The sequence below is a fragment of the Oryctolagus cuniculus genome, chromosome 1, assembly GCF_964237555.1.
Source record: "Oryctolagus cuniculus chromosome 1, mOryCun1.1, whole genome shotgun sequence".
Taxonomy (NCBI): Eukaryota; Metazoa; Chordata; class Mammalia; order Lagomorpha; family Leporidae; genus Oryctolagus; species Oryctolagus cuniculus.
This window is the reverse complement of record NC_091432.1, coordinates 113,783,376-113,802,784: the sequence shown is the minus strand read 5'-3', so window position 1 is coordinate 113,802,784 and position 19,409 is coordinate 113,783,376. Positions and strand designations below refer to the sequence as shown.

At 44.3% G+C, this 19,409-nt stretch overlaps 1 protein-coding gene across 2 annotated transcripts; it reads right to left on the bottom strand.

The window, feature by feature from the left end:
- Window positions 1-254: 254 nt before the first annotated feature.
- SC5D (sterol-C5-desaturase) lies at window positions 255-19,221 on the bottom strand. Of its 2 annotated transcripts, none has more exons than XM_008260441.4 (5): window positions 19,045-19,221; window positions 6,786-7,003; window positions 4,924-5,056; window positions 2,112-2,212; window positions 255-1,785 (listed from the first exon to the last, which is right to left on the bottom strand). In XM_008260441.4, exons 1-5 carry the CDS (start codon window positions 19,190-19,192, stop codon window positions 1,330-1,332), a joined length of 1,056 nt encoding a protein of 351 aa, XP_008258663.4. In that variant the 5' UTR covers window positions 19,193-19,221; the 3' UTR covers window positions 255-1,329. The 2 variants fall into 2 exon arrangements, with proteins under 2 accessions (XP_008258663.4, XP_051675453.2); XM_051819493.2 differs by lacking the exon at window positions 19,045-19,221 and adding an exon at window positions 11,292-11,445.
- Window positions 19,222-19,409: the final 188 nt, after the last annotated feature.

Below are 19,409 nucleotides of genomic sequence, written 5' to 3'. Positions count from 1 at the left end.
CAGGTAAGACGGCCTCGTAACAATCACTCAAACAGAAAAACAAGAAAGCTCTTTCTTCTGGATCTCAGACATTCAATTTCAATCTAATAAAGACGTGAAATTCAAAAGAATATTCTCTCTCTTTCTCAACTTGATACTCAACATCTTGAGGGTGTTCGAACTCAGTTCTAACAATCCACATAATTTCTACTGTTTCAAATAGACACAAACTTGGTACAAACAAGACTTTCTGCTATCATATTTAACTGATACAGTTTAATAATCATGATCGGCTTTTATTGATTTTTACATAAATAGTTTATAGAATGCCTTTACAAACCATGTTTTCCCAATATTTATGCTACAACACACATTCCTTTATGAAAGTATATTTGCTGAGGAAGTGGAGAAAAACGAAGCAACAGTAAGATTTCAAAACAAACCTTCAGTGATAGGCATATATATTTGGCAATAATTTCCTTTCATAAAAAATTACAAGTTTGTAACTTCAAAACATACCAAAAGTGCAGTGCATCAATTTAATTAAAAAATCGGTTGTGCCAAATATAATACCTGGGCATCAAAACTTCCCTTTCTAAATATATTCAGATGCACACATTTTTTACACTTATTAAATAATGGTTGCAAAGAGTAACCATCAAAATCTTAGTTACATAATCCCAGCTCTGGATTAAGTCATGGTAGTATTGGTATTTTTTAAAATTCACATTTATTTATTCATCAGTAAAACAGAATACTTGGTAATATTCCCAGAGAAAGAGCCTATGTGTAGGAAGAGGACACTCTTATCACACACCTGCTATTACTTAGTTCATTTACACAGCCAGTAGTGTAGAACTTGTTTCTCACACAGATGTTTCCAGTTGAACAAAATACTACAATCATTATCATGCCAACACTGAAGAATGAACCGTTCCTGAAGGAAGGAACCATCTTGACATTAGTATTTCTTATTACAGTGCTTAGTCTTGGTATTATTAAGCACAAAGAATTTGTCTTAAAGAACATGGGAGGATTAAGGCAAAAGAACTCAGCCTGCCCCCTCAGTTGTTTACTCTTTAGCTTGTTTAAAATTGTTGCTGAGGCTGTACAAATGACAGCTCTGTGGGTTGGAAAGACCAGTCGTCCCAGGGACCCACACGGGGTATGGTAAGTGAGATTAGAATCCTGGTGCTCACAGCATCTTCCCTGGGTCTACCATCAATGACCACTGCTCAGCAACACCCACACTGCTCATTCTCAAATGACACCATTCACTTGCTATGTAGCTTGGCTGTACGAAGGTTACTTTTCATTATTAAAAATATCTAAGAAGAACTGGACAATAATCTATTCAGTCTTGGTAAACTCTCCATTGGATAGTTTGTCATTCTTAGGATCGTTTTCTGCATGGCTGTTGCATTGTTCTTCGGTCATCTTCCTCACATAATTCAGAGGCCCCTTCCCCTCGAAAGCGGAAGGATTTTTGAATGAGCCTCCAATTCTATCCCACAAAGTGAAATACTGTCCATAGTTGTAGTCAAAAAACATGTGGTGGTCTGTGTGGTGAGCTGAGCCATTAATAAATGGCTTTAACACGTGGGGGACGCGAAAATCCCCATCATGAATGGAAATCGTCCAGATGTTAACCAAGACGTACAAGCCCAAATAAACCACCTTGTGTAATGGAAAGACAAAAGGGTAGATGTGGTAAGGCAGACTCTGAAGGAAGCCATCCACAGGGTGAAACGCGTGACTTGCGAATGGAGTGGGAATCTTCCAGACGTGATGAGGCTTATGTATGCGCTGGAGAAGAGGAGCACACAGTTAGCAACACCGACTTCACTCTGCCCTACAGTTCAGCGGGGCTCTGCACACTTGTTGTGGAAACACCCTGAACCAAAAATCCCTTCGGATCTAGCTACATCACCTTATAAAATGCCCTTCTTCTTTACCCCGAAATGGTGACAACTTAAGTCCCATAAAGAATAGGAACAAAATTTACCTGGCACCTGACCTGACTATGGGTAGGCAGGCACTTAGAGTAATGGAAATTTTTAGAAATGAGAACACATTTCCTACACTGCTGAAGTGTGTGGAATCCGTCCTCTCTCCCCCACACAGGACTTTACCTTATAGACCAGTCTGTGATGAAGGCCTCTGTGAATCCAGTAGATAAGCATGTCAGTGAAAAAGAGGAAGGATATCACACTGAAAGTGAGCTGAATCCAGCCTAGAAAACAGAATAGCAGAACCAAGATTTGGCTCTCAGGATTAGAGTTTACTTTTTTGTGTGTTTTGTTTTGTTAATATTTATTTTATTTAGCTGAGAGGCAGAGCTACAGAGAGAGGGTGAGGGACAGAGAAGGAGAGAAAGAGAGAAAGAGAGAAAGAGAGAAAGAGAGAAAGAGAGAAAGAGAGAGAGAGAGAGAGAAACTGTTCTATCTGTTGCCAGACTGAAGCCAGGAGCCAGGAGCTTCTTCCAGGTCTCCCACATGGGTGCAGGGGCCCAAGGACTTGGGCCATCCTCCACTGCTTTCCCAGACACATTAGCAGGGAGCTGGATGGGAAGTGGAGCAGACGGAACTAAAACTGGTGCCCATATGTGATGCTGGCCTGCGGACAGCAACTTTACCCACTGTGCCACACCCTGCCCCCATTTTTAAAAAAATGTATTTATTTCTTTTCTTTTTTTTTTTTCCATTTAAAAGGCAGAGAGAGAGAGAGAGAGAGAGAGAGAGAGAAAGAGATGTCTTTCCAAATGCCCACAACAGCTGGGGCAGGACCAGGCTGAGGCTAACAGCCAGGAACTCAATCAAAATCTCCCTCCTGAGTGGCAGGGACCCAAATACCTGAGCCATCAACTGCTGCCGGCCAGGCTGCACACCAGTAGGAAGCTGGACTCAGCAGCAGAGGTCCCAAGGGGCACCTGCACCCAGCGCCTGCCCCAGGAGTTTACTTGTTACACATCCGCCCCAGTTCCAACTGCAATCCTAAACTCACAATCTGCAAGTGACCTGTTTGGGCTAATTCACTGTATTAGAAATTAATCTCCCCTGACTCCTTGGAACATAGTCATTTCTTCATTTCCCTCTCACAGTAACCTGAAACGTCCTGCTACAATGCTTCTTCATTAAACTATAAAGATATTTATGAGACAAGAAAAGGACACTCAAGCTATCTTTATTATTTAAATCTCTGGAAATAATGCTAATTAATCATCTCTTTCCTATTAATCTTTCTAAGACAAATCTTTACATATTATCTCTTTGCTTAGAACTTTATTTTCCACTAAATACCTTAAGCCCAGAATTAACTCCAGGGCCCAGCCCTGTCTTACCTTGCCAACCTCACTATTCTTATGATCCTGCTCTAATCCGCCTGCTTTCTTGGGCGTCTTCCCAATGTTTTTATGCAAACTGTTCTACAAAGCTAGAATGCCCTCCTGCCCTTCACCTCTCCTCACAATCATGCTCACTGTTCAAGACCGAGGCACTCCGCACCACCATGGACAGCTTTTGTTCCTTCCCCTAAGTATTTAACCTAGTAGAGAGCAGGGTTCTGGTGCCAGCAAGCCTAGGCTCCGGTCTCAGAGCCACCACCTGTTTGCTGAGTGACCCATGTGAGTTCCCAGAACCGTTCACCTAGTTTACTCACTTATAAAAGGAGTAAAATAATATGGGGGGGCGGGGGTGACGCTGTGGTGTAAGTGGGTAAAGCCACCACCTGCAGTGCTGGCATCCCATATGGGTGCTGGTTTGAGTCCCGGTTGCTCCACTTCCTCATCCAGCTCTTTGCTATGGCCTAGGAAAGCAGTGGAAGATGGCCCAAGCCCTTAGGCCCCACCTGTGTGGGAGACCTGGAGGAAGCTCCTGGCTCCTGGCTTCAGATTGGCCCAGCTCCAGCTAATGTGGCTATATGGGGAGTGAACCAGTGGATAGAGGACTTCACTCTCTCTCTCTGTCTCTGCCTCCCTGTAACTCTGCCTTTCAAATAAATAATCTTTAAGAAAAAAAATAATAATGAGGGTACTTGAAAAACTTCATGGAAAAATAGAATTAAAAGGTAAGTTTTTATTTTGATGCAAAATTTTTTGAATGTATAAACAGGTTTTTCATAATACACATTTCCCATGAACTTTTTGAAGATCCTATGTAATGCATGGATCTGAAAAACTTTTTTGGATCAAAATAAACTTAGCTTTTATTCCATTTTTCCATGAACTTTTTGAAATGCCTTACTAGTACCTATCTTAGAATTCTTACAGAAAAAAATGGATTGACACATATGAAGAACTTACGAACTTTTGACAAGCACATATGAACATTCGATAAATGCTAGCTATTATTCTTTCTATATACTAGAAGCATATCTTAATGAAATATTTTCAAAATTTCACAAAAGTTGTCATACAGGACTGGTTATAATAGAACAAGGGAACAATCCCACAGCTGAACAAGTAAAAGTCATTGAAATAAATTACTGCTATCCATCCAATGGAACACTATAACTAAAATACTTATGCTAGTATAATATCAATATTCACTGACATAAAAATATAGCTGTATTTACTGTCACAAGAAAAACGTGACAGTCCCAAACCAGCATGCATAGCAGGATCTCATTTTGTAATGTAAATAATGAAATACACAGGCGTAGAAAAGTGAGAGACTGAATGCCAAACGATGAACAGCTTATAGGGAGCAGGATAATGGACTTCTAAAAAAATCTGTATTTTCTGATTTTCAGGAATTATCATCTACTACTTGACTTAAGTTTGAATTCAGTAAGGATAAGAGAAAACACATACAAGGTCCCATCCCTAATCACTCCGATCTTCACTCAGGCACAATTTTATCTACAACAGATTTTAGACTTAGTTCTTTAAAGAAGTCAACCTGTGCATATATTATTCTCCAGCTGACGGTCTTACTGTTTACTTACCATTTGGGAACTCTCCTATGTCATCATACAACTTGCTGTAACCTCTTAGCTCCAGCAGGAACAATGAAACAGTGGGAATACTTATCCATGGCAATGACTGGACCGTAAACTTAATCTCCCGGTAGACTTGATTCTGAAATTGAAATTTCCAATACTTCAAAATCAAAAAATCTCTGTTAAATAGAGCTAACATAAAATTGTTTGACAGGACTTTTAAAATTCTTTTCTATTAAGGAACTCACCTTCAGTTTCTACAAAATTTTAATAGAAGGGCAAGGATGTATGAGAAAAACATCCCTTTTGTGTTGAGTAAATGTGATATATATTTTAAATTCTGAAACCTTTTATCCTTCCACAAAATCTGTAATTTTTTAAAAGATGTATTTATTTATTTGAAAGAGTTACAGAGAGAGAGGTAGAAGGAAAGAGAGACAGAGAGATTTTCCCTGGTTCACTCCATAGATATCCACAACAACCGGGGCTGGGTCAGGAGCTTCAGCTGGGTCTCCCACATGGGTGGCAGAGACCCACATAGTTGGGTCATCTTCCTCTGCTTTTTCCCAGGCCATTAGCAGAGAGCTGGATCAGAAGTGGAGCAGCTGGGACACAAACTGGCACTCATATGGGATGCCAGTGTCACTGGTGTTAGCTTCACATACTATGCCACAATGCCTGCCCCTAGACTCTGTATTTTAAATTTCTATTTATGTAACAGTCATTTCTTTCTTTCTTATTTATTTATTTGAAAGTCAGAGTTACACATAGAGAGGAGAGGCAGAGAGACAGAGAGGTCTTCCCTTTGATGGTTCACTCCCCAACTGGCCACAACGGCCGGAGCTGTGCCGATCCGAAGCCAGGAGCTCCTTCCGGGTCTCCCATGTGGGTGCAGGGGCCCAAGGGCTTGGGCCATCTTCTATACTATCCCAGGCCATAGCAGAGAGCTGGATTGGAAGTGGAACATCTGGGTCTCAAACTGGTGCCGGCACTTCAGGCCAGGGCATTAACCCGCTGCGCCACAGCGTCGGCCCCGCAATAGTCATTTCTTTCATAATTAGCTTCCATTCCTCAAGCTATTTTTTCCCCAGTCCTTGGAGTAACTGATAAATACAAATAATTGAAATAGAAAAATGATTATCGAAGTGAGCACTGTGTATAGGAGGTTAACTGTCCCGGGAGACAACTATATCCCATAGAGTAAATGGGATCAAGTCTCACCTCTGCCTCCAATCCAGCTTCCTGCCAATGCACCTGGAGGCAGCAGATGGTGGCTCAAGTACTTGGGTCCTTACCATCCACGTGTGAGATCTGGATGGAGTTCCTGGCTTCAGCCTGGCCCAGCCCTGGCTGATGCAGGCATTTGGGGAATGAATCAGGAAGTGAAAGATCTCCCTCTTCCCTCTCTCTCTCTGTATCTCCATCTTTGTCAGTCTGTCTTTCAAATAAATAAAGAAAGAAATCTTTAAAAAAAAAATGATTGTAAAAAACTTTGAAACCCCTATCTAGTCAAACAAAAATACCCATGGTAAAAATACATTTCAGCTTTTGAGAGTTAAATAGTAAAATCACATCAGATGTATATTTATTTATTTGCAAATATTATCAAAGAAATTTCCACCTATGTATCTAGTAAAAGATTCTAAATTTATAGTTTTTTTTTTAAGAGGCATTCATTTATTTGTTAAAGTAAGGAAAGGAGAGAGGCGACTAGCCCTCGCAAAACCACATAACCCATTTGGCGTTGGTTTCAAAAATTTTATTTAAAGGTTACATATAAGCAATTTAACCTGAAGAATCTCATAAATACAACATACTGCTATTTTGAGTGTAACAGCTGTTGGAACATAGGTACAGAAATCTCTTACCTTTAAAAATTGTGGATGCTTCATTAATGCATGATCAAAGACAAAGTAGTAGCTCAGGGTTGCACAGAAGAAATACAGGATGTAAGCACCAAGGTTCGTTACAATGAGGAGACTGATCGTCTGCCGGAAGATGTCATCCTCTGGCCACGTGGCTGGGTAGACATACGGCGTGAAGAAGTAGTAATCTGCCGCGCCGAGAACAAGGTCCATCTCCGCTCCTGGGAGAGGCACACACACTGTCACTTACCAGGTGAACGTGCTTCTAAGCAACGTTCAGAAAGACTATGAATGAGGTTCCTGATTTAAGAGCAATTAGGTAGTCTGCCACCGTCCTACGCCCCTACATGCCACCTTTAGAGCCGGCGTTGATCTAAATGTCATCTCTAGCCCATCTCCTCATTATCCGTGGGGATACTGAAGCTCTGTGGGGGGAACTGAGACCCAGGAAGTGTTCCCCTAGGGTCAGGCTGGCAAGCGGCATCCGCCCCGCTCTGAGTCCACGTACTGTGCTTTCCTATTACTTGCTACGGCAACACAGCCAGCAGTGGGCACCAGAAACTCAGACAAACGGCTCTTCCTTCAGCTGCGTCTCTCTCCTACAAGGACTCCCAGTTCCCAGAGCTTTGTTTCAGGGAGGAGACCTAGGAGAGATTCTGCAAAAGATATGGATGCCGCCCCCACAGCCATGGGGACAATCTGTTCTTTGACAGGAGGAAAGGGTCACCACTTGCAACGATGGAACAAAGAGATCAGTGTTCTTGGAGGTGAGAGCCAGAATACACTTATTTCTCTCCCCCTAGTCAATATTCTACTTCAGGGGCTGGCACACTGTGGCTCACAGGCCAAACGCAGAGGCGGCTTTGGTAGGAAAGCTTATTGGAACAGTGTCACTTGGATGCTCACTGATTGCTTGGGGCTGCTTTTCATCCACAAAGGAGGCTGAGTCCCGTGCACTCAGTGTGACCCACAGAACCCAAATCACTAGCTAGCTAACCTGTACCAGCAAGACTGCCAGCTCCTACTCCAGATGGCACACTTCAGAAAAAATAAGTCTGTTCCACACTCACCCTCCTGTTACAACACAGGCCAGCAACACTCTGGCTAGCTTTTTATCATTTAGGATGGGCCCATTTTTCTTTGCATTAGCCACAGAGAAAAATGTGCTCAGCATTCTAAACCATCTCATTGATAATTGAAATTTCTGAACAACAAAAAACCCGTTTGAGATCCTAAAACTGCCTACCCACCTTATATTTCAGGTATTCAAGTGGCCTTCATCTGCCACATACTGGGCTGTGTAAATGAACACTGACTTAGGAAATAAAATAGCCTTGAGGAAAGCAAAATCATTTAAGATTTATTTATTTGAAAAGAAATGAATCTACAGAAAGAGGGGGAGACAAAGAGAAAGAGAGAGAGGGAGGGAGAGAGAGAGATCTTCCATCTGTTGGTTCACTCCCCAGATGCCTGTAACAATCAGGTGAGGCCAGGCTGAAGCCAGGGGCCAGAATTCCAACTGGGTCTCCCACACGGACAGCAGGAATCCAAGCGCCTGGGCCATCACCTGCTGCCTCTCAAGTGTGTTAGCAGAAAGCTGAATTGGAAGCCCAGGCAGGCCTTGATTCCAGACACCCTGGTGTGGGATGTGGACACGGCGACTTACTCTACTGCACCATAACGCCTGCTTCTCTTTTTTTTTTTTTTTTGACAGGCAGAGTGGACAGTGAGAGAGACAGACAGAGAGAAAGGTCTTCCTTTTGCCATTGGTTCACCCTCCAATGGCCGCTGCAGCTGGTGCATCGCGCTGATCCGGAGCCAGGAGCCAGGTGCTTCTCCTGGTCTCCCATGGGGTGCAGGGCCCAAGCACTTGGGCCATCCTCCACTGCCCTCCTGGGCCACAGCAGAGAGCTGGCCTGGAAGAGGGGCAACCGGGACAGAATCTGGTGCCCCAACCAGGACTAGAACCCAGGGTGCCGGCGCCGCAGGCAGAGGATTAGCCTATTGAGCCTTGGCACCAGCCGCCTGCTTCTCTTAAAACACTTATCGTTTGTAACCTGTTCCCCCCAGTAAATCCCACATAGTTTACAACGTTAAACTGACTCTGGATACCAACTGTCATCTCTCTCTTGGCTTTCGGAGCAACCATATTTATTAGTTTCCCATGAAGCCTTGTAGTATTTTTCAATGAAAGAGCAAACACCTACAAATTTTTTCTTTTCGATCTTCCTTACAAAAAAATGGCAATATATATATACACACTGTGACATTCCTTTCTTTTTTACATAACATGTATGTCTTGGAAGTTGGTCTACCTCTATGTAAAGAATACTGTCTTTCTTTATTTTTAAAACAGCTCTCAGATATAACTCACCTATTATTAAATTATGGCTGGCTTTCATCATTTATGACAGACTCACTCATACTTCACTGCGTTATTCACAGAGGAAAACATGGCCCTCTTCATCTTCATTCTTCTTTCTGTTCCTCAGCTGGGGTAATCAAATGTGTTACTTTCACGTTCTCTGACTCTCTGTTCTGTCAACACAAGTCTTTTGTTGAGCTTGACAATTTTTAATTTTAGTTACTGTACTTTCCAGCTCCTAAATTTCTATTTGATACTTTTAAAAGTGATTCTATCAGTTTATATTCTCTAATTTATGGGAAACTGCTCTTATACTTTTTTTTAGTTATTTAAACACAGTGTTCTTTCATTCTTTCACCACATTTATATTTATAGTAGCTGATTTAGAGTCTCTGGTCAGTTAAGTCCAACATCTTGGGGTCGGTGCTGTGGCGTCGTAAGTTAAGCCTCTGCCTGTGGCACCCACATCCCATACGGGTGCTGGTTCGTGTCCCAATTGCTCCTTTTCTGATCCAGCTCTCGGCTATGGCCTAGGAAAACAGGGGAAGATGGCTCAAGTACTTGGGCCCCTGCACCCATGCGGAAGGCCCGGAAGAAGCTCCTGGCTCCTGGCTTTGGGTCAGCTAAGGTTGACATTGCAGCCATTTGGGGAGTGAACCAGTAGATGGAAGACCTCTTTCTCTGTCTGTAACTCTGCCTCTCAATTAAATAAATCTTTTCCAAAAAAGAAATATATAGGTTAGTAGACGAGATAATTAAAACAATAAAAGTCCTACATCTTTGTTTCTTAAGGACAGTTTCCACTCAGTGTCCTTTCAGTGTACATGGGCCATCCCTCTCTTGTTTCTTCGTGTGCCCTGTCATTTTTTGTGGAAAGTGGCGATTCCCTGCGTGCCTGCCCTGCGGCTCGATGCCGCTGCTGTTGATCAGCAAGCTATCTGCCTGAACTCTGACACCTGCGTCTATTGTTGCGATTCCTTGAATGTCGGGAACCAATCAGCCTCCCAGCTCTGGTTTCATCGCTTGTGTGGGGAATTTACACCTCTGGCCCTAGCCTTCGCTTCCTGCTTGTGTGGACCCCTGAGGTCAGCCACAGAGGAGAGGTTAGGGCCGTCTCCCATCTTTCTTGGGTATCTGCACAGCCCTGCTCATGGGAATCATTCTAAATCCCCAGGAAAGTCAGAGCTTTTAAGCACCTCCTGCCGACATCCCATTTCATGGTGGTGTTTCCTTTCACTTTATATGCTGGGGGATGGATTTGGGGGGTGAGGTTCAGGTTCTTGCTGGTGCCAGTTGGTCACAGTGCCCCAGAAGCTCAATTGTAAACAAGGATTGTTCTTGACAAAAACCCTGGACAGAACCATTCACAAAGAGTAAGCTCTGACAAGCCAGAAGAAGGAAAAGGCTTGAGAACGAAGTTTTTCAGAGACCTGGCAGAGAGGCGAGACAGTGACGTCCTGCGAACAGGGCAGGGGGAGCTGAGCGCTAGAGCTGCTCTGTCCCTCCCAAGTGGGTAGGTTGTTGTCTGTCACGGAAACCATGTCGCAAGGCTGTTAGCTGGGGGAAGATGGGCGGGAGAAGAGAGCAAGGTAAAAACGCCACCAAGCTCCCTGTTCCTTCTGGGATTTAGCCATTTTTCTCAAATAAATGCTCCTAGACCTTTAACTCCCAGAGGTTTTTTTAGTTTTTGTTTTTAAAGTTCATTTTGACAACTTTTGTCAGTTTGTGTTGCTTTTATAGAGGAAATTTTAGGAGGTTCCCATTCTGCTACTGTGGAAGCCATCACCTTCTTTTTTTATAGTGAAAGTTCTTACCTAAAGTAAGTATTTACTTTTTTTTTTTTTTTTAAGATTTATTTATTTGAAAGAGAGAGAGATCTTTCATCCACTGGTTCACTTTCCAAATGGCTGCAATGGCCAGGGCTGGGCTGGGCTAAAGTCAGACTCAGGAGCTTCTTCTAAGTCTCCCACATGGGTGCAGGGCCATCTTTCATTGCTTTTCTCAGGCCATTAGCGGGGAGCTGGATCGGGAGTGGAACAGCTGGGACACGAACTGGTGCCCATATGGGATGCCGGCCTCACAGGCAGCAGCTTTACCTGCTACGCCACAATGCCCACCCCTACTTCTTATAGTACCGTTCTTACTTAAAACATGGCAGCAGGGCTGGCGTCTGGTTCAGCGGTTAAGATGCTGGTATTCTATAGCAGAGTGCCTGGCTTCAAGTCCTTTCACTGTTTCAGATCCAGCTTCCTGCTAATGTATACCCTGGAGGCAGCAGGTGATGGCTGTCTCTGTCTGCAATTCTGCATTTCAAATAAAAATAAAAGCTTATAAAAATTGGCAAAAAAAATTAGCATCAGATATATTTTGGAATTCAGAATTTCTAGATCGTAAAATCTAGAAATTATGGGCCGTAATATAAGCCAATCAGTGAATACCTTAATATCAGTTTATCAAAAGTATGAATATTCAAGTAGGATAAAAACGTAAACAGTATTACAGTTTATTTGTATGATATTCATGTAGTAATTATATATGCAATGTAATTACCTATATAGTTTAATAACTGACAGATGAAAAACAGAATTGGTGCAGACTATAAATACCTTGTACTCCTCTTTTTCAAGGAAAACAGTAAACTTCCAAATATATACAAAATCAAAGTTAAATCCACACAAACAGTAAACTTCCAAAGTTAAATCCACACATGCATGCATATATGTGAGTGCACGTAATAAATATTCGTTGCATCTGGTTGATGAAAATCTTCAAGAGAAGGGTCTACTGGGCTGGAAGCAGACCTTGAGGATGGGCTGGGATGAGGATTCTCAAGGGACAAAGTAACACTACCCTAGATGGCCCTCTGAAAAGACTTCTACCAGTGTCATCTGTCTTATTCACATGTTTCTGCATAAACAACTGGTGTTTAATTAATCACCGTAATGTCTTCAGCGATGTTCCCATCTGGGTTCACAATGCAGCCACTGCTGTCATCACTATCGCTGTCACACTATCCGCAAACTTGTGTGTGCTGAACAACCTTCCAGCAATGTTCCCATTACTCACGAAACGCCTCATGGAAGTGTCAGGATCAATGTTAATTATTTCTTCACTTTCGACTTTTCCTGGCTTATTTATGGGATTGGCCATTAAACCCAAGGTGTAACAAATGAGGTTAGGTATCATCTTCTCATTAGTGACAGGAAATTCTTCCAAAAATTTGCATGCTCACTTCCAAACTTCACTGTCAGCCTAAAATGTTAGGCAGTTATTAATGCTGATTTATCAACATCATCTCAAGCATGAAGTAATTCTGAGAACAGGATCTTTATAACTACCCGTGTACAGGAAGTTCTGATTCCTGGACCTCTGCTAACTGCACTGGTGTATGAGTTTAACCCTTGTTTTTCCTAGAGCACAACATTCCTTGGTGAAAAAGGCTGTATTCTAATGACGGTAGGGTGAAGGGAAATGCCCAAAGCACTATTTTTGCACAAAGTTGAGGACGAGAAAACACCAGAGTTTTCTAAGAGTAATACAGTTTTTCAACTGTCTTTTGCCACACTTCTGGATATTTTTAAGCACACTGCTTCCTAAATGTCTGAATCCTGCCTCCTAACAGTAATATTTATCTTCAGTACTGGTTCTCTGTCCATGCTAGCGTGCTGCACGATCAACAAGGCAGCCAGTGGCACTTGCTTCCTTCCATATGTCAATCTACTTAATGAAGACATGGTTAGGATCTTCAGTCCATCCCATGCAATGGTTTCCTATCTCCCATTAGTTCTTGGTCCTTGTTGCCACTACAAAATGTCATTCTATTTTTCTAGTCTTTTTTTAAAAAAAAAAAAAAACATTTATTTACTTATTTGAGTGACAGACAGAGGGTGAGGCAGAGACCTTCCATCTTCTGGCTCACTCCACAAATGCCTGTAACAGCTGGGGCTAGGGCAGGCTGAAATCAGGAGCCAGGAATTTCACCTGGGTTTCCTATGGGTGTGGCAGGTGGCCCACTTTCCCAGGTACACTGAAGGGAGCCGGATCAAAAGCAGAGCAGCCAGAAATCCCATACGGGATGCCTGCTGAAGCTTAACCCACTGTGCCACAGCGTAGGCCCCTGTCTTTCTAGTCTTTAAGTCACACCTGGTGGTAGCTGCTGCTGGCTCCTTCAATGGGATGCTCCACAGATGCACCAAGGCAAGCTCCACACTCTGGGCTACTAACCATCACAGACGTTTCCACCTACTCTCATGGGTACCCACCAGGCTGTCTTAGCCTACTTTTGATATTTTTACATGGGATTACATCCAAAGTAATAAAGCAACGAAAAAGCAAAACAGTATCAGCAAACAACAGGCAAAAATTCCTGGTAGGTGCATGGAGACACAACGGGCACCTCAGTCAGCAGGAGTTGGGGTTTCTCACCAAACGAGCCTGAGTACTAAACCTGACAGAAATAAATATCCTTTTGGTTTTCAGAGTTTTCCAGATTTTGAGATTGTGACTACCCCAGTACTGCGTACACCTCTATGGGAAAAGAGGACCTGCACTACTAACTCTGGTAGACATGGCTAAACTGCTCCATCAGGGAGAACTACTGTGTCAGTCCCAGAACAGTGCCGGACAGTGCCAGTTTCTCTACAACCTGACCAATGGGATTATCATCAAGCTGCTGGATAGTCACCAAATGGGAAAGAAAGGAATCCCAGTGTGTATTTAATCTACATTTAAGTTATTATGAGTGAGGGTGGTTATCACTTCGTATATTTCAAATAACATTTTTTTTCAGTGAATTATGTTTTTATCATCTGTACAGTTTCCTACTGGGCTTTTAGTTTCTTCATAAAAATCAAATTCTAGAAGTTTCTATATATTAGGAACTTTTTAAAATTTTGCTTTATGATATGCTTTCCTCATGAATTACAAACATTTTTCTCACTTTGTTAGGGAAATAAAAATTTGATTAATGTCCAAAGCCAGATATTGCTAGATAGCTTCCATCATATATACCATTGTCGATTCATCCAAATGGCAATTTATTAAGAGGCAAACACTATACTAGGTAATGAGCTTGGGAAATGAAAAAGATCCTGTCTAAATTGTTTCTAAAGTTAAAAAAAAAAAAAAAACTGGAGAAACATGAAGAGTGCTGTAATAAAGGTGTATACCTAAATCCTATGGAGTCAGAAAGATAACACAGCTACTCTTACTGTAAAAGGCTTCGTAACAGATAAGACATTGTCAGAGGACAGTGTCAGAGAAAAGTGTTAGGGACAGCCATTTCAAGTAGATGAGAGCATTGCATACTCATTCCTCACTGGGGATGGTTGGGGGGTGCCAGTGTGATGGGGTGAAGGACAGGGGAAAGAACGTTAGGGGACAAACCTGGCAAAAGGAAAGCCGTGTTAGACTCTCAAGTGATCTGCTGCCTTCCTAAGGACTTCAAACTTCTCTCCCATAAGAGGCTTCTGAGCAGGAAGGGGGTATTATCAGATTCGTGTTTCATAAATATCATTCCATTGGGAAGATGAAGTACTGATGAGGAACAGGGAGACTAGTGTGGTCACTCTGGTGCTGGACCTCAGGTAGTGGCTGTGACAACAGCCATACTCACTGAAGATTTAGCAGGTAGAAATAACCCACAGGACTTTGATAACTCCCAGATCCTGGAATATGAAGGGGGAGATATCTGGGATGACTGTGAGATTTCACCTTGCTTGAGTAGCTGGTGACGTCAGTATAACTGGAATAATAAATACGGAGAGAGCTAGCAGATTTGGGAAACGCAGGAATACAGGGTGGCTAGGGAATGACAGGTTCAGTGTGGGTCTGAACCTGATCTCTCGTGGCTCATCTAGACTCCTAGTTAGAAGCTGTAGCCACATGTTGATAGGAATCTGAAATTGAAAAGCGAGCCCAATGTAGAGGCAGTAGTCGAAGTCATGAATGGTGAAGACTGTCAAGCAACAGTGTAGCAGGGGAAACACACTAAGTAAAACCCATGAACACAAACATTTAATCAGGGAAAAGGTCATCGCTACACTGCTAAAGGTTGGTCAGAGTTGATGGACTAACCTACATGTTACCCATAATGCCCAAGACCCTTATTCAATGTGGTACCTGGAACAGTATGGTATAGGCAACAAGAACTCAAACATGTACTACAAATCATCTTCACTCAATCCTTAATATCAGACGTAAGTAAAAACCTTAATAAGATCTCAGTTCTTAACTTTGAAAAGCTCTCTAATGTTGCTTTTGTCTGAAAACCACACTACCTGTGTTATGTTCATGCTCCCTGCATATTATTGTTCTAACAGTAAACCCATGCCTGGAAGGCAGGAGGAAGTGGACCTCAGCCAGTCTACAGGCAGTTTAGATACAGACAAATTAAACCTGTTCTCAGAACTTTTATTAGTTTGGTTTTGGGGGCCGGTGCCGTGGCTCACTTGGTTAATCCTCCGCCTGTGGCACTGGCATCCATACGGGGGCCGGGTTCTAGTCCCGGTTGCTCCTCTTCCAGTCCAGCTCTCTGTTGTGGCCCAGGAGTGCAGTGGAGGATGGCCCAAGTGCGAGGGCCCTGAACCCATGGGAGACCAGGAGGAAGCACCTGGCTCCTGGCTTTGGATCGGCATAGCTCCGGCCATAGCAGCCATTTGGGGGGTGAACCAACGGAAGGAAGACCTTTCTCTTTGTCTCTCTCACTGTTTATCTGTCAAATGAATTAAAAAAATAATAATTAAAAAACAGAAGTTTGGTTTCAATTAACGCTTTTGGTTGAATGTGGTATTAGGTATTCATGAACATATTCGGCACTACAAAACAGAATTTTTAAAAATTTAAATGGCAGCAAAAGTGTTTGGAATCCATGTGTACATGAGGTTTCAAAAAGTTTATGGAAAATGTGTATTATGAAAAAGGATTTCAAAAATTTTTTGTACCAAAACCTTTTAATTACACTTTCCATGAACTTTCGAAGCATGCTTCTCCTACTGCTGTAATTTTTGGCGTCTAACACATGAAATCTTCTAGAATCAGGAAGATCTCACAACTGCAAGTACACTCTAAAGTTAACCCAGCTCCGTGACTTGGAGATAACACGCCTATGTTACAGACTCATCAGGCTTAGAGACTAAGCAGTCTTTTGACGCAAGCAGACAAATAGGATGCACTCAACAAACAGGAGTTATGAACTACTGTCACGGCAGCCAAACCTGAATCGTCCTGACTACTTCAACATAAAGCAGAAACAGGAGCTATTTGATTTTTCTTCAAAATAAATTGATAGTGGATAATATTATGATCTGCTAAATGCTAGCTGCTATAAATACGTTACACATATGAACTCATTTAACCTTTTCAAGACACCACAAGAGTTAGGTACAAGTGTTATTTGGATTTTATAGATGAAGAAAGCGGATACAGAAAATTCTTGCTCAGAGTTAGAGAGTCAACAAATGCTGGAGACAGGACTGAGCACAGGTACTCGGGTTGCAAAGTCCATGAACTCTCCCGGGGACCTTCGGCCTCACAATCACTAGCTCTACTCTTCAGCTCCTTAATTCTTTGAATTCTTATCGACTCTACCAGCTCACATAATTTTGCATATACTTTTGATAAGTTTTCTCCCCCTGAAGTCAGGGGTCCACAGACCGTAAGTATCACTGTCTAACACAGAAGCTTATAAAATATTATTTTACTTTTAAAGAAATAAAGGAAACCCGGGGCAGGTGTTGTGGCATAGTGGGTCGACCTGTGATGCCAGCATCCCATATGAGCACTAGTTCGAGTCCCTGCTGCTCCACTTCTCATCCAGTTCCTTGCCAATGTGCCTGAGAAAGCAGCAGAAGATGGCCCAAGTCCTTGGGCACCTGCACCCATGTGGGAGATCCGGATGAAGCTCTGGGCTCCTGGCTCTGTACGGAAGCAGCTTCAGCCATTGCAGCCGATTGAGGAGTGAATCAATGGATGGAAGATATCTCTCTCAACTCTGCCTTTCAAATTAATCTCTCTCTCTCTCTCTCTCTCTTTTGAAAGTCAGAGTTACACCTTTGAGGAGAGGCAGAGAGAGAGAGGTCTTCCATCTGCTGGTTCACTCCCCAGTTGGCTGCAATGGCCAGAGTTGCACTGATCTGAGGCCAGGAGTTTCCTCTGGGTCTCCCACGTGGGTGCAGGGGCCCAAGAACTTGGGCCGTCTTCTGCTTTCCCAGGCCATAGCAGAGAGCTGGATCGAGAGTGGAGCAGCCAGGACTGGAACTGGAACTGGTGCCCGTATCAGATGCCGGCACTGCAGGCAGCGGCTTCACCTGCTAAGCCACAGCGCCTGCCCAATTAACCTCTTAATAAATTTAAAAGAATTATTTGAAAGACAGTTACAGAAAGAGGTAGAGACAGAGAGAGGTTTTTCATCTGCTAGTTCACTCCCCAAATGGCCACAACGACCAAAGCTGAGCCCATCTGAAGCCAGGAGCCAGGAGCTTCATCTGGGTCTCCCACATGGGTGCAGGGGCCCAAGGACTTAGGCCATCTTCTGCTTTCCTAGGTGCATTAGCAGGGAGCTGGATGGGAAGTGGAGCAGCCGGGACTCGAACTGGCACCCACATGGGATGCCAGAGCTGCAGCCCGGGGCTTTAACCCACTGTGCCACAGCGCCAGCCCCAATAAAAATTTTTTTAATAAAATCTTTCATAAAACACAATGAATAAAAACACTATAAGGCTTAGAATGACTGAGTCTACTATTAACTTTTGGATAATAATAGCTAACACTCACTGAGAACCAGGCATTATTTTAAGTGCTTTTTTGGGATAACTTTGCCAGACTCTCCCAACTCTATGAAGCAGATACTGCTATAATCTCCACTTTACTACAGGGAACCTGAGGTCAGGAATGCATGAAGAACTTGCTCAGTAATGGTAACCTCCGTGATGCACACTCCAGTGTGGCCCTTTAACTACGACATGAGTTTCTCAAGCTGTCACCTGTGCACACAGGGAATCCTGAGTACCACCGCAGGCTAATCTCATTACACGAATTGGGAAAGCACACGGCAAATGATCGTAGGCACGCATTGATTATTTACTAGGTACGTATCATTAGAAGCTAAACAATGACGGTGATATCAGGACAGGTGATCAGCCCAACACACCGGGCTGCCACAAACTTTGCAGGCTGGAAACTCGATCTACCAAGGTCATGTCTAGCTCACTTACAGCACCTGCTGTGACACAGGGGCGCCGCTATGTAGGATGCTTCCTTTTCCTGTGCTGCTGACAAGAGATGTTTGCTCCCTTCCTGTTTTCCCAGGCCGGGGACGCGTGTCCGTCCACCCCTGGTGCGCTGCGGTAACCTAGACTTGCGCTGCAACGGTCAGAATTTCGGACACTCACAGGTTCCTCGATTCGGGGGGCCCCTTTGGAGACCTCCCCCCTCCCAAAGAGCGGAGGGAAATTCGTGGCAAAGGGAAACACTACTGCTCGGCGGCCTGGCCTCCCTTGGATAAGAAGCCCACCTCAAACCCTGCATTCTGGTCAAGCCCCGTCCACGTGCCTGTCTCTCTATGGTCCGGGCCTCCTCTCCCGCCCCGAAATGCCAGGTGTCCTCTGGCCTCGCCCCCTTCAGCCAGCCCGGGCCCCGCACGTCCCCTGCGCCCCGGCTCGTCCCAGCACAGTCTGTTTTAAAGATGCCCCGATACCCGCCAGCCTCTCCCCCGGGCCAGCGCAGGAGTCCGGCTGGTTTTCGGCCCGTACCTGGCAGCTAGGAGGCTGAACCCAGGTGGACAAAGGTCCAGGTCCATCTTGGTCCAGCAGGGCTGACTTACCTACACCTGCTTTTAGGCCCCTCCGCCCCGCGGCCCGCTCAGGTGTGTTCGCCCCTGCTTCCGCCGCCCGTCCCTACCTGGAGAGGGTCCGCAGCCGCTCCGGGCGCCGGCGTTCCAGCGGCTACCAGGGCCGGCAGCAGTCACTGAGCTGATCGGCCGGGTGCAGCGGACCGGAGCTCGGGCGCTGAGCGACAGCGCGGCCGGCCAATCAGGGGCCGGCCGCATAAGCTGATATGACGGCGGATCGCGCGACTCGGCTGGGCCAGGCCCTGCGTGGTCACGTGAGTGCCGCGCGCCCCGGCACGCCCCCTCGGTGCTCCCTGACGAAAGAGAGGGCGGGAACCCGACCGCGGGAGGATGGAGCGTCAAGGTTCGTGTGTGCGGATTAGTTTGCTCGCTGTGAAACCGGCGCGGGCGTCTGTTGCTCAGGGTTGTACTCAGC

What these genes read in the sequence shown, in the direction of transcription:
- SC5D (XM_008260441.4), bottom strand. Translation starts at nt 19,192, where the DNA reads ATGCGGCCGGCCCCTGATTGGCCGGCCGCGCTGTCGCTCAGCGCCCGA. An exon ending in AGCATCCACAATTTTTAAAG is followed by an intron (nt 5,057 to 6,785) that starts GTAAGAGATTTC and finishes TTTCAATTTCAG; the next exon opens with AATCAAGTCTACCGGGAGAT. An exon ending in ATCACAGACTGGTCTATAAG is followed by an intron (nt 1,786 to 2,111) that starts GTAAAGTCCTGT and finishes CCTCTTCTCCAG; the next exon opens with CGCATACATAAGCCTCATCA.